The 15,138-nt window shown below is 55.4% G+C and overlaps 1 protein-coding gene across 5 annotated transcripts in view; it reads right to left on the reverse strand.

Annotated features, from left to right (window-relative positions):
- Nucleotides 1–14,647, reverse strand: part of CELF5 (CUGBP Elav-like family member 5) — a 71,341-nt gene extending 56,694 nt beyond the window's left edge. For 3 of the 5 annotated variants that reach the window (XM_039466916.2, XM_039466918.2, XM_039466919.2), the window contains exon 1: nt 14,316–14,643. In XM_039466916.2, the coding sequence (XP_039322850.1) occupies nt 14,316–14,577 (262 nt within the window). In that variant the 5' untranslated portion in view covers nt 14,578–14,643. Of the gene's footprint in view, nt 1–14,315 lie in introns of all 5 variants that reach the window. The other 2 variants (XM_039466915.2, XM_039466914.2) reach the window with 1 other exon arrangement.
- Nucleotides 14,648–15,138: the final 491 nt, after the last annotated feature.

The raw sequence follows: 15,138 nt of genomic DNA on the forward strand, positions 1-15,138 counted from the left end.
CCAAGTTAGGCATTCTTAAAAGGAGGTTGGCAGGGTGGTATCACAAGGTACAGGTCATAAAGACCCTGCTGACAAAACAGGATAAGCCACCAAAACACACTCAAACCAAGATGGAGGTGAAAGTGACCTCTGGTCATCCTCCCTGCTCATTACACGCCAGTTACGCTTCAGCATGCTAAGAGACACTCCCGCTGGCACAAGACAGTTTACAAACGCCATGGCAACGTCAGGAAGTTATCCTAAAAGTGGAGGAGCCCTCAGCTCCAGGAACTGCCCACTCTTTTCCCGGAAAACTCATGAATAATCCACCCCTTGTTTAGCATATGATCAAGAAATCACCATAAAAATAGCCAGCAAGCAGCCCAGGCAGTTGCTCTGCCTCTGGAGTAGCCATTCTTTATTCTTGTACTTACTTTTCTTTTTTTTTTTTTGAGACGGAGTCTCGGAGTCTCGCTCTGTCACTCAGGCTGGAGTGCAATGGTGCGATCTCAGCTCACTGCAGTCTCCGCCTCCAGGTTCAAGCGATTCTCCCACCTCAGCCTCCTGAGTAGCTGGGATTACAGGCACTCACCACCATGCCCGGCTAATTTTTTGTATTTTTAGTAGAGACAGAGCTTCCCCATGTTGGCCAGGCTGGTCTCAAACTTCCGACCTCAAGCAATCTGCCCACCTCCCAAAGTGCTGGGATTACAGGTGTGAGCCACCGTGCTCAGCACTTTACTTTCTTTTGTTTGTTTGGGTTTTTTTTGTTTGTTTGTTTGTTTGTTTTTGAGACAGGGTCTCACTCTGTTGCCCAGGCTGGAGTGCAATAATGCAATCTCAGCTCACTGGAACCTCTGCCTCCCAGGTTCAAGCGATTCTCCTGCCTCAGCCTCCCGAGTAGCTGGGATCACAGGCTTGTGCCACCACACCCAGCTAATATTTATATTTTTAGCAGAGACAGGGTTTCACCATGTTAGCCAGGCTGTTCTCGAACTCCTGACCTCTAGTCATCTGCCCACCTCGGCCTCCCCAAGTGCTGGGATTTCGGGTGTGAGCCACTGCGCCCGACCTGGATTCATTTTTATCCTTCCCCTCCCCGCCATGGCTAGCACAGAGTCATTCAATATTCCTGAGCACCTCCTATGCGCCCATGGTGCTGGGGAAACAGACCAAGAAGACATTGCTGTTCACCTCCTCTCCCCAGCCAGGCTCTCCCTCCCATCTCAAACCACTTTTATCCTGAACTTCCTGCATGGTGGGGGTCCCCACGTTCTTGAACTTTAAGTCAGTTCTGTAATCTAGTGATTAGGAATAAAGATCAAAGCCATCTCAGTACCTTTCTGCTGTGTGCTCTTGGGCCAGCCACTTAACCTCTCTGAGCCTTCACATTCTCATCCGCAGAATGGGAACCACAGTGCCACACATGCACTGAAGAGTCCACAGGCCTCTCCCTTCTCCACCCACCCAGCTTTGCTACTCATCCTCTCTACCTCCTCCTCCACCTTCCCAGCCCAAAGCTCTCCCCGACTTCACTAGGAAAACTGAGACAGATGGGCTCTCTCTCCCCTTTTTACTGTCTGTCAATGCACACATAAATGCATTGATTACTGCTCTGAGGCCCTGGTCCTGCTGGATCCTACATCGACCATGCTACCTCCAAATGAGGTCCAGTCCTGCTGGCTGCAGCTCCTCAGCCTCCATGCTACCTGTCCCTCCACACAGCTTGACAGATGGGGGTTTCTTGGGCTCATTCTGGACCCCTGACTTCTCACCCAGGCCTCTTGGCTCCTATGGCTTCAGTCCCCATCACTACACCTGGAATTTCCCCACCCATACACCCACCCAACTGTCCACCCGTCCACCTGCCCATCATCCAATCAACCATCCATCCATTCATCCACCCACTCACTCATCCAGACATCCACCCATTCACCCACCCACCCACCATCCACCCATTCACCCACCCATCTATCCACCCAAAATTCATTCATCAATCCACCCACTCATACGTCCACCCATACATCCATTCACCCACCCAACCACACATTCATCCATCCATCCACTCATCCGTCTACCTACCCATTCATCCATCCACTCATCCATCTACCCACCCATTCATCCATCCATTAATCCATACATCCATCTATCCACCCACCCATCCATCCACTCATCCATCTACTCACCCATTCATCAATCCATTCATCCATCCATCCATCCATCCATCCATCCTTCCACTCATTCACCCATCAACCTACCCACACATCCATCCATCCATCCATTCATTTACCCACTCATTCATCCAGACATCCACCCATTCACCCACCCATCATCCATCCATCTACCCACATCTATCCACCCAAAATTCATTCATCAAGCCACCCACCCATCCATCCACCCATCATTCATCCACCCATACATACATACATCCACTCATCCATCCACCCATGTACCCATCCACTCATTCATCCATCCATCCACTCATCCAGCCACCCACCCATCCACTCATTCATCCATCCATCCACTCATCCAGCCAGCCACCCATCTATCCATCCACCTATCCATCCACTCATCCATCTACCCACCCATTCATCTATCCATTAATCCATCCATCTATCCTTCCACTCCTTCACCCATCCACCCCCCACACATCCATCCACCCACCCATTCATCCACCCACTCACTCACTCATCCAGACATCCACCCATTCACCCACCCACCCACTACCCATCTACCCACTGATTCACCCACCCGCCTACCATCCATCCACCCACCCATCTATCCACTTACGAATCATTCACCAATCCACCTACTCATCCATCCACCCATTATCCATCCACCCATCATCTGTCCACCCATCCATCCATCCACTCATCCATCCACCCATCAATTCATCCATCCACCCATCCATTCACACACTCATCTATCCACCCACAATCCATCCATCAATCCACCCGCCCACCCATCTACCCATCCAAACATCCACCCAGCCACTTACCCATCCATCCACCTATCCATCCATCCACCTACCATCCATTCATCCACTCATCGATACACCCACCCACCTATCCATCCACTCATTCATCCACCAATCTACCCATCCACCCACCATCCATCCACCCACCCATCCACCTACCTACCATTCACCCATATACCCACCATACACCCTTCCATCCATCCACACACCTATCATCCATCCACCCATTCATCCACAAACCCTTCCATCCATCTACCCATACATCCGTCCACCCATCCATCTGTCCACCCACCCATACATCCGCTTGTTATGTTCAAAGCACTGTTTTAGGCACTGGTGACACAGCAGTAAACACAAAGGTGAAAATCTCTTTGCTAATGAGGCTTACAGTCTATTAGGAAGGAGAAAAAGCAAATAAAACCAAAAGTGATATCTATGGTATGTTTGAGGTCGTTTTCACAGGAAAAAAAAAAAGAAAGAAGGCAGGAATGAGGAATTTGGAGTCCTGAGAGTGGCTAGATTACAAATCCTGCCTTCACTGGGGCTTCGCAGAAAAGGTAAAGTTTATAGAAGATAAAGGAATGAGCTACATGAGGAGCTATCTGAGGGGAAGAACAATTTATGCAGAGGGCAAGGCCCATGCAAAGGCCCTGGGGCAGGACCGTGCCTCGCCTGTTGGAGGAACAGTGAGGAGGCCCATGTGGCTGCAGCAGAGTGAGCGAGGAGGAGAGAGGGGGCAGGGGACAGTAGGAAGGGGATTGGGGCAGGTCCTGCAGGACCTCAAGCCTTGGAGAGGACTTTGGCTTTGACTGTAAGGGAGGTGGGAGCCATGGAGGGCTACGGGCAAGAAGGGATGGGCCCTGACTCGTGCTCACAGGCACTCTCTGATGGGTGCTGCAGGAAGAACAGACTGTGGGATGCGAGGGTGGGACCCAGGGACCAGGGTATAGAGGGGACTGCACTGGTCCAGGTGAGGGATGAAGGGGCGGGACCAGGTGAAGGCAGAGGAGAGAGAAGGGGGCAGATTCTAGAGAGGTTTTGAAGGCAGAGCTATCAGATTCTGCTGATGGAGGGGTAGGAGGTGTGGTTGTTGTCATGAGGGAGGGAAGTCAAGGGCATTGCCAGGTTTTGTCCTAAGCACCTTCAGGCCTCACGCCCAGGACACTTCACTCACTGTGCATCAATTGCCCAAGCCAGGTCACTGGTGTCCCCGGGACCAGGGTTTCTCAGCCTCCACACTGTGGATGCTTGGGGCTAAATCATCTGTCATCCTGGGCACCCATTTATCCACCCATTCATCCATCCTCCCATCAATCCATCCACCCATCCTTCTATCCACTCATCCATCCATCCACTCATCCATCCACCCACTCATCTATCCATCCACCCATTCATCCATCCACTCATCCATTCATCTGCTCACCCACCCACCTACCCCTCTATCCATCCACCCATTCATCCATCCACTCATTCATCCACCCATCCACCCATTCATCCATCCACTCATTCATCCACCCACCCATCCATCCATCCACCCATCTATCCATCCACCCATCCTTTCATCTACTCATCCATCCATCTACTCATCCATCCACCCACCCATCTATCCATCCACCCATTCATCTATCCACTCATCCATCCATCCACTCATCCACCCACCCAACCATCTATCCACCCATCCACTCATCTATCCATCCACCCATCTATCCATCCACCCATTAATCCATCCACTCATCCATCCATCCACTAATCCATCCACCTACCTACCCATCCACCTACCCATCCACCCATCCATTCATCCATCCATCCACTCATCCATCCATCCACTAATCCATCCATCCACTAATCCATCCACCCACCTACCCATCCACCTACCCATCCACCTACCCATCCATCTACCCATTCATCCATCCACTGGAGCTACTGAGCAAGATTCCTGGCCTCCACCCACTTGACACTACTCGCAGCCAGGAGCACCCCCAAATCACAACAACCACAAATGCCTCCAGACATTGCCAAGTATCCTAGAATAACTCCCATTGAGAAGCACATCATGGCTGGTCGCGGTGGCTCACACCTATGATCCCAATGCTGTGGGAGGCCAAGGTGGGAAGATTGCTTGAGCCCAGGAGTTCGAGACCAGCCTTAGCCTTAGCAACATAGTGAGACCCCAATCAAAAGAGAAAGAGAGAGAACCACCATGTCAATTGATCCTTTCCTCCTCTGGTCCTTCCCCCGATCAGGTGGTCAGGGACAAGAATGCAAATCCTCTGGGATATAAAGACCCCACCCTCAAAGGCTGCTGGGAGAAGGTGAGGGCATTCAGGGGGTCTGCTCCACTCAATCTTCCAGCTGCCTCCAGGCACCGCCACTTTCAAGAGCTCCTCAGAAAAGCCAGGTACAAGCCCAGTGGCAGAAGCTTCCTGACACATTCTAGGGCCCTCTGTGCCTTAGTTTCCCCATCTAAAAATGCAGGATCCAGAATCCACATTGTCCAGACTCTGAGCTCCCTAAGAGACCCTATCCCTCCCCTGCCACGAGTCTCCATGGCTCACCTCTCTTGGGGTAAAAACCAAAGTCCTTCCAAGACGCACAGGACCTGCTCAACAACCTGCCCCCCTCCCCTCTTGCCTCCCCACCCTCCCTCCCCCTCCTCACTCTGCTCCAGCCACAAGGGCCTCCTTGAAGTTCCTCTAACACATCAGGTGCGGTCCTGCCCCAGGGCCTTCGCAGGGGCTGTTCCTACTGCCCGGAATGCTTTTCCCTTGGTTTTAGAATAACAGCCTTCCCATCTGTCATTCAGGTCTCATCTCAAAGGTCACCTCCTTGAGAGGCCATCTCTGGCCCCCAAGGGAAGCTGTCATCTCCCAAAACACACCTTCAGTTTATTCACGGCAACTCATCTATCTCAACTTTACTTATTTGTTTACTAGTTTATTGTCAGTCTCACCTACCCCTGAATTGCTTTATGTCCTCAAGCCTCGCTCAAAGCCTCAAACATAATGGAGACTTAATAAAGTCGTTGCCTTTTTTGTTTTGAGACAGGGTCTCGCTGTTTTCCAGATTGGAGTGCAGTGACGTAATCATGGCTCACTGCAGCCTCCACCTTCCCAGCCTCAAGCCATCCTCTCTCCTCAGCCTCCCAAGTAGCTAGGACTACAGGTGCATGACACCATGTGCAGATTTTTAAATTTATTTTTTATAGAGAAGGGGTCTTGCTATGTTGCCCAGGCTGGTCTGGAACTCCTGGGCTCAAGCAATCCTCCCACCTCAACCTCCCAAAGTGCTGGGATTACAGGCGTGAGCAACACAGCCAGGCTGCTGACTATTTTGACTACCTGACCATTTATGGAGAACACCTACAATATCCAACACATTATTCAGGTTAATTACATGAATCACACCATATGTTTTTGTTTTTGTTTCCTTAGAGACAGGGTCTCACTCTGTCCTCACTCTGTCACCCAGGCTGGAATGCAGAAATACAATCATAGCTCACTGTAACCTCGAACTCCTGTGATCAAAGCAATCCTCCCATCTCAGCCTCCTGAGTGGCTGGGGCTACAGTGCACACCACCACACCTGCAGAAGTTTTTTATTTTTTGTAGAGCTGGGTCTTGCTGTGTTGCTCAGGCTGATCTTGAACCCCTGGGCTCAAGGGATTCTCCCAAAGCACTGGGATTACAGGTGTGAGCCACCACGCCTGGCCACATCATATAAGTTAATCCAATTTTGACAACTGCTCTGTGGGCTAGCTATCTGTATTCTTTCTCTTTTACAAAGTAACTACAGTTCAGAAAAGATGAGGTGGCTTTTCCAAGATTACACAGAAATAAAAAATGGAGCCAGGATTAGAACCAAGCCTGTCTGAGATCAAAGGTTATGATCATTCACATTCACAGGTGAGGAGGAAGGTAGCAAATGTTGAGGAAGCATCCTTCCATCCTTCACCCATCCATCCATTCATCCATGCACCCACCCTTCCATCTAGTGTTCCATCCACCAATTACCCATCCATCTTTTGATCCATCCATCCATTAATTCCTCCATCTACCCATCATCCATCCATCTATTCAACCACTCATCCACTCATTCATGCATCCATTCACTCATCTATCCACCTATCCATCCAACCATCCATCCATCCACTCATTGACCCATCAGCTCATCCACCCACCCATCTATCTGCCCATCATCCATCCACCCACCCATCCACCAAATACCCACTAATCTATTCATCTGCTCATCCATCCATCCATCCTCCATCCATCTACCCACCTACTCATCCATCCACCCAATCCATCCATCCACCCATTCATCCATTCATCTACCATCCATCCGTTCACCTACCCACCCATCCATCCACCTATCCATCCATCCACCCATCTACAAATCCATCCATCCACTACCCATCTATCCATCCATCCATCCACCCATCCACAAATCCATTAATCTGCCCATCCATCCATTCATCCATCCACCCATTCATTCCTCTATCCATCCAGCCATCCATCCATCCATAAATCCATTCATCTGCCCATTCATCCATTCATCCATCCATTCACTCATCTATCCATCCATCCATCCATCCATCCACTCATTAAACCACCAATCCATCCACCTACCCATCCATCTATTCATCCATTCATCTACCATCCATCCGTTCACCCACCCACCCATTCATCCACCTGTCCATCCATCCACCTATCCATCCATCCACCCATCTACAAATCCATCCATCCACTACCCATCTATCCATCCATCCATCCATCCACAAATCCATTAATCTGCCCATCCATCCATTCATCCATCCACCCAGTCACTCATCTATCCATCCAGCCATCCATCCATCCATAAATCCATTCATCTGCCCATTCATCCATTCATCCATCCATTCACTCATCTATCCATCCATCCATCCATCCATCCACTCATTAAACCACCAATCCATCCACCTACCCATCCATCTGCCCATCCATCCATCTGCCCATCCATCCACCCACCCATTATCCCTCAATCTATTTATCCACCCACCCATTCATCCACCCACCCACTCATCCATCCACCCAATCCATCCATCTATCCATCCATCAATCTACCATCCATCCAGTCACCCACTCACTCATCCATCTACCTGTCCATCCATACCCATCCATTCATCCATAAATCCATTCATCCCCCCACCCACCCATCCATCCATCCATCCATTCATCCATCCATTCACCCATCAGTTCATTCAAACCTTCCACTTACCTACCCACTTTTCTGTCCATCAAATCCACTCATACCTAGCGTCACTGTAACCCATTCATCCACCCTTCCATGTCTGCATCCATTGATTCACTTATCCATCTCTCCATCCCTCCATTAGCCAGCCCATCCCCACATCTTCCCATTTCCTCACGTCCTTGTTCATCCACAAGCTCACTTCCAAATGGCCAGTGGGACACAGTCTCTGCCCTCCGAGAGCTTACACATCACTGACGTTGACCATGACCCTGGACCAAGTGAACTCCTGCTAGGTCAGTGTCTTCCAGGCCTAACATCCTCTCCCTTTGGCCCTGGTCATCTTAAGTTCAAGGACAGCTGGCCTCCCTGGATGGCTTGACTCCTGTCTATGTTTCCAAAATCATCTTTCTTTCTCTCCTTCCAGAGCGGGACAAGGCTCAGGCTGGCGGGTGGGAAGCCTGGCTGTTCTGCTGTATGGCTTGGCTGGGTGTTGCCCCTCTCTGGGCTCCAGTCTCCTCCTGCGGTTCATATGGAGGAGGGGAGCTTGGTTCTCTAAGAGCCAATATAATCGGAACACACATCTGCTTCTTTGTATTTCTCTCCTCCCACACTGTGGGGCCTCCCCTCACCGGAAGCTTCTATTTTGTCCATCCAGGTGTGAAGGTAATGAGCATATTTTGAGCAAGGCTGGGAGGCTGGGAAGAGGCTGGCGGTGGCAATGGCAGTACTTCCCAAACAGGTCTGCTTAAATCCCTCCCCTCTCTAAAGTCTTCCATGGCTCCCCAGTGCCCTCAGGAAACAGTCCAAGCTCAGTCCAGCATCGGAGGCTTTCCTGGTCCAGCCGGTGCTGGCTCTCCAGCCTCATCTCTCATGCCTCACCTAATCCCTCCTCTTCCCCAGCTATGCGAATTCTTCACGCCTCCAGGCCTTCACAGATCAGTTCCCCCTCCCTGTATCCAGAAAGTCAAGACATTTACCTATCTTGTCCACTGCTGTGTTTCAGGCCCATCAAAGGGCCTGGAACACAGTAAGTGTTTCTGTGAATGCATAAATAAAATGCTTTCTCCACCTGGAAAGCTCCTATTGATCCACCAAAGCCCCATTTCTAATGCCCCTCCTCCAGGCAGAGCTCCTGCTTCATTATCCAGTTGTCAACCTTCCTCCCTTTGACCTAACCCAGACGATAGGTGCCAATGTCCGTCTCTGGCCTCAGACCTCTCTTGCTCAGCACGAGGCGAGGCCCCAAAGGGTTTTCGAGCAGTGTTGTGTGGGTGAATGAATGAATGAATGAGTGTGGTCCCACCAGGTGTTTCCAAGGGCCAAGGCCTCACTTGCCAATTTGAGGGGTGAAAGAAAGACAGAAGCCCACTGCAGAGAGAACCTCCTGGGTCCAGCCCCAAGCTAGGACCCCTCGGAAGAGCCCCATCAGGTGAGCCCCACAGAAGACGGGGACCCGGGGGCTTCCAAGACCCTCTGCTTCGTTCCTATGAGGGCAAACACTCCATCCTGCCTGCAGCTGGGCTTCGCTGGAGTTAGTGCTCCTGCGGGCCCCTAAACATCGCCAGGAACACCTGTCCCCAGCAATGCACCCTCCTCTCACTTCGGGGCTCAGCGTAGTCACATAACAAGCCCGCTCCCACTGACCGAGCACACACCGCGCCCGGCCCCATGCCGAGAGCCTCCCTGCTGCTGCTTCTTTCTCCTCCCTGCTTTCTTCTGAAACAGGAAGACCCGCTCCAGTTTGGAGGGATGAATACACCTGCCCAAGGCCACAAGATACAGAGAAACGAGACTCATCTCAACTCCAAGCTCTCAACTACTCTTCTACACTAAATGCCTCCTTCTCCAGGCAGCCCTCCTGGTTTCCACTCCTGCAGGGGCAGGGGCAGGGCCCTCTGCTGGGTTGTCACTGCTGGTGTGCGTTTCGCCATCACATTCCTGAGTTCCATGGCTTGTAAGCGCAGGTCCTCAGCGGGAATCGGGTGGGAGGGGAGGCCTGGGTGGGGGTAGGGATGGCAGATTTATCTGTTTTGCCCAATCCAGTAGCCCAGGGTCTAGAACAGGACCTAGTACACAGCAAGTGCTCAATAAATGTTGCTCATACAGGTAGACCACTCCATCATGAATGCCGTAAGGAATTCTGTTCACATCAAATGCCCAGCTCTGCACGAATGCTGGAATACAGTAGGCGTTCAATAAATGTTCTCTGCCTGAAGCAGTGGAGGGAGAGGTGCAGAAACGATGTCACAGTCACAGGTGTGAGGCTCCTGGGCCTCATGAAAGACTGTTAAATAAATAAGAAAATGGGCAGCAGGGGAAAATGAGGCACAGAGAGGGGCGTGCCCAGTTTGAAGCCACACACCACCCCAGCAGGGGTCCTTCCCAGGCGCGCACACACCGGCCCACCCTGCCGGCCGCCTCCGGCCCCCTACTGCTGTCCCCGCCACCACCAGGAGAGCCAACTGCTCCCGCGGTCCCCCCGCCAGGCCGCCCAGCCCGCCTTCTCCCTGGGGCTGGTGCGTCACACGCGGAATCTCACGCCTCAGAGCTCAGCCTGCCACAGCCTCCTCCTCCCCCCACCCCGCCCCAGCCGAGCTGGCAGCTGGTGCTCCCATGGAAACGGCGGGCCCCCACCCGGGCCCCCACCGGGCCCCCCCACCTACACCGTCCCCCAGCGCAACCTCCGCTTTAAGACAAATATTGTCATTAACATGCAAATGCATATGCCATTACCATAAACGGGGGCCCCAGTGGCAGCGGCGGACCAGCACCACCGCGGGCACCTTCCCCTGGCAGGGTGGGCACCCAGGCAGCCACCATCCAGAGACAGGGGCAGCCAAAGCTCCAGCGTGGCCTCCCTTGGAGGGAGGGTCCCTGGGGCAGGAAACTGCACGGGAGGCAGCGGGAGCCCCCATCCCAGCCTCCAGTTCCTGGCCGGACCCCCCGCCTGGGGTAGGGGTCCTTCCTGGGGGTGGTCCCTTCTCTCTGGATGAGGAGGTCTGGCAGGAGCAGCTTGTGGGCTCCCTGTGGTCCTCCATGTCTCTGAAGCCCCCTCCTTCTCTGTGTCCTCACCTCTCTCTCTGAAAAGCAAACCCAGCGCCCCAAGGCCTGCCCTCTTTGGGAGGACCACCTGGACACCGCCCTGTCCCCCTGCCCCTGCCCCACGCCCGGACAAGGCCTCCTGCCTTTCTCTGGGTCTCAGCTCGGCCTCTAGGAATCCGGCTGCTCCCACGCCGCCCTCAGGCAGGCGAGCTGTGGCTGTCAGGTGTCACGGACCCCTCCGTCCCCAGCACCATCTCTGGGGGCCTTACTCTCGGCTTCGGGGAACCTGTCACCCCTGCGTCACACAGATATAGGCATGGGAGGAAGGCAGGGCGGAAATGGGGGCCTGGCTGTGGTCAGACTGGGACCCAAGATGTGTCTCTCCAGGCCTCAGTTTCCCAGAAATGCGCTGTCACTCCAGAGCCCACCTCCACGGTGATGCCTTCCATGAGGACATCAAACAAGGCCCCGCCTCGTGGAGGCCAAGGAAGGGCTGGAGGTGGTGCCAGCTGATGCCCCCGGCTTGTGCCAGGAGCCTGTGCCCCTCCAGGGCGTTCTCATCCCACCCAGCCTACTCCTTACAGATTTCTTGTGCCCAGTCCCACGGGCTGTGCCAGCATCCTGGGAAAGGGATTTCTCTCCAGGCCTGGGGTCCACACCCCCACGGCCCTGCCTCTCGGAAGAGGCACATTCTACCACACCAGGGTTCCCAGAAACAAAGCCCTAATAAGGTCATCGTTGGTGGCAGGTGTCTGAACTCACTCTTTGCCCCAAGAATCCTGACTTCCCACTCACCATTCCAACTCCCTTTGGCCAAGGCCCAGAGAGGGCAGTCACTAGCCAGGAGTCACACAGCTGAGCCCCAAACGCAAACCTGGATCAGAGATGCTGATTCTGGAGACACCTCCACCTCCTTCTTTCCCCTCACCCCTTCGTGCCAAGCACCCACGGACAAAGCCCAGGTGAAGTCCAGCCAGGCCCCACACAGGCGGGGATTCACTGCCCTGTATCTCACACACAGACAGACCCGAGACCCCTAAAACACGGGGGGCGATCGCCGGCTATCATGGACATGGCCTCTCAATTCTCACCCTCCAAGGAAAGCCCGCAGATGGGAAATACCCCCGAGGCATCCCAGGGTCCTCAACATTGTCCAATCTGTAAAAAAAATAACTGGGCGTGCGCTATGGCCCTGCTGTCAACAGCAGGGAAACTGAGGCTCTGGACCAGGCGAAAACCCAGCGCCAGCCCCTCCCTCACCCCTCACCTCTCCCTCGTCCAGATTTCCCAGAGATTTAAAAATAAGAAGAAGAAGGAAAAAAAAAATGAAGAATTCACCGGGAATCTCCAATCCCTGCACCCCCATCTGTCTCTCCAAACTAGAGCTCAACCAGCGGCCTTTCAGTGCAACCTTTTGGAGGGCCACGTGGACTCCCCCACTGCCACAGGAATCTTTCTAGAAATGGGTGCTTCCGGTATGCCAGGGGGTGGGGGCGTGTGGGAAAAGCCCAACTATCACCTCTGGACCCCAGAGATTGAGTTCCGGGGGCCGCAAGGGAGCCCCTCTGCCCTCCTAGGCCACACGGAGGAGTTAGATTTTTCAGGCCCAATTTTTTTGTGTGTGACGGTTGGTTTTGAAAAGAGATGGGGAATGGGGAGGGGTTTCTTTCCTCTCCCTTAAGATACCAGCTGGAGGGTCTAGCTGGAGTGACAGGCCTGGGCTCCATCTCACCAGACCCTCCCTAGGGCCTTCTTGAACCCATCATTCATTCATTCATTCACTCACTAACCCATTTATTCATCCATTCATTCAATAAACATGCATTCATGCTTACCGGGGCACGCAGCGCTGGGGGAAAAGTGGGTCTAAAATAGGTCATGGGCCCCGGTCAGTCCCCAAGGCCTCTCAGGGTCTTCCTGGAGGATGGGAGGGGGGGACTGGGGGTGTCCAGGACAAAGCCTCTGAAGCGCCCACCCCCAGCCCCCAACACCTGACGGGAAGGCTGTCAAAGCCACCCCAGTTCGGACGCTGGGCCCGTGGTGGGAACCAGGGGCTGGGGACACAATCGCTGGACACCCCCATCCGCGATGCCAGGGGAGGGAGAATCCGCGGGAGGGAGGCAGACAGGCCTGAGGCCGCCCACGCCTCCCTCCTCCTCCCTGTCCACCCCAGGATTTGGGCTCAGCCCAGATGGACACGTCCAAGCTCATTGTCTTGGGCCTGAGACCCCAACACATCGCTAAGAGGCTCGGCCAGTTTCAACTTGAGCCCAAGGTGGAGGCGGGGGAGGGGGAGGGCAGAGAAATGGAGGAGAGAATGCTGATCCACGCGAGGTGGTGGGGCCAGGGGGTGGGCGGCAGAGACGGGGAGCCTCTCCGCCACCCCAGGCGAGGCCAGGCGCGTCCCCCCAAGCCGGGCGCCCCCAATCCGTCTTTCTTTGTAGTTACCGATCAGCCTGGGGTCCTGGGCATCCGTGTCCCCCGCGGCCGGACCTGCCCCGCCGGCCTGGCTTTGTGAAAATAACCAAAGCAATGGAGTCCGCAGGTGCAAACTTCCCCGACGGGGCCTGGGGAGGCTGAATGAATGGGGGATGGGGGTGGGCAGGGAGGGGTGCCGGGGTTCCCGAGGCTCCCCTGGCAAACGGGCAGGAAAGAGTGGGTGAGGGAGGGAGGAAGGGGTGGGGGTCTGGGGGGATGGAAGGGTGAGGGAAGGAGGGAGGGAGAGAGAGGGTGCTGTGGGGGGAAGGATGGGAGGTCGAGGGAGATGGGAGAGAAGAGAAAAGGAGAGAGAGGGAGAGAGAGAGAGAGGGAGAGAGAGAGGAGATGCCGGAAGGTGGGGAGGGAGGGAGAGGGGGCGGAGGAGGGGAGGGGGCCCGCTCGGATCTGTCAGCTGCACCCCCAGAGCGGGGAGGAGGGGTGGGTGGGAGGGAGGGGTAGGAACCGAGGCTCCGGCAGAGGCAGGCAGAGGAGGGAGGTGAGCAGGGGAGGGACGGGGACGGGGACGGGGACGGGGACGGGGATGGGGGGGAAGGCGCCGGAAGGTGGGGTGGGAGGCGGGGGAGGGGGAGGGGAGGGGCCGGGCGCCCACCTTTGTGCATCCCCGTGTAGGGGTCTTTGAGCACCGTGAGCTCGTAGATGCGGCCGAACTGCTCGAAGAGCGGCTTGAGGTCCTTCTCGTCCAGGTGCCGCGGGATCTGGCCCACGAAGAGTTTGATGGCGTCCAGGTCCTTCATGCCGTCGGGCTGCCCCCCGGGGGGCTCGGGGCCGCCGCTGCCGCCCACGGGCGAGGGCCGCGGCTGCAGGAGCTGCTGCTGCTGCCGGCGCGCCTCGCTCTCCGTCAGGCGGGCCATGGCGGGCGCGGGACCGAGCCGGCGGCGGGCGGCGGGCGGACTCGCAGCTGGAGCGGCGGCCGCGCCTCCCGCCTCCCTCCCGGGCCCCCGCGCCCTCCTCCTGCCCGCGCCCGCCCCGGCGGCGGGACCACAAAGGCGGCTCCGCAGCGGCCCCTGGCGGCCGCGCCGCGCGGGGCAGCCGGCGCCTCCGCGCATCCCCCCCTCCCGCGCCCACGCCACGGGCCGCGCGGGGAAACTGAGGCGGGCAGGCCTGGGCGCCGCCTAGGGGTGCGCGAGGGCGGCGCGGCGGGCGGGGCCGGGCCTGGGCGGCTTCCCGGGCACGCTGGGCGGGGACTCGCCGGCTCCCGTGAAGGGCGACGGCAGGAAAAATGTCACAGGGCGCTGGGGGTTCTATGGGGGGGCGGGGGGCGTGCTTGCGCGTAGAAAGCGTCCGAGCACTTTGGGAGGTCGAGGCGGGTGGATCACGAAGGATCACGAGGTCAAGAGATCGAGACCAGCCGGGCGCGGTGGCTCACGCCTGTAATCCCATCACTTTGGGAGGCCGAGGCGGGTGGATCACGA

The sequence above is a fragment of the Saimiri boliviensis genome, chromosome 14, assembly GCF_048565385.1.
Source record: "Saimiri boliviensis isolate mSaiBol1 chromosome 14, mSaiBol1.pri, whole genome shotgun sequence".
Taxonomy (NCBI): Eukaryota; Metazoa; Chordata; class Mammalia; order Primates; family Cebidae; genus Saimiri; species Saimiri boliviensis.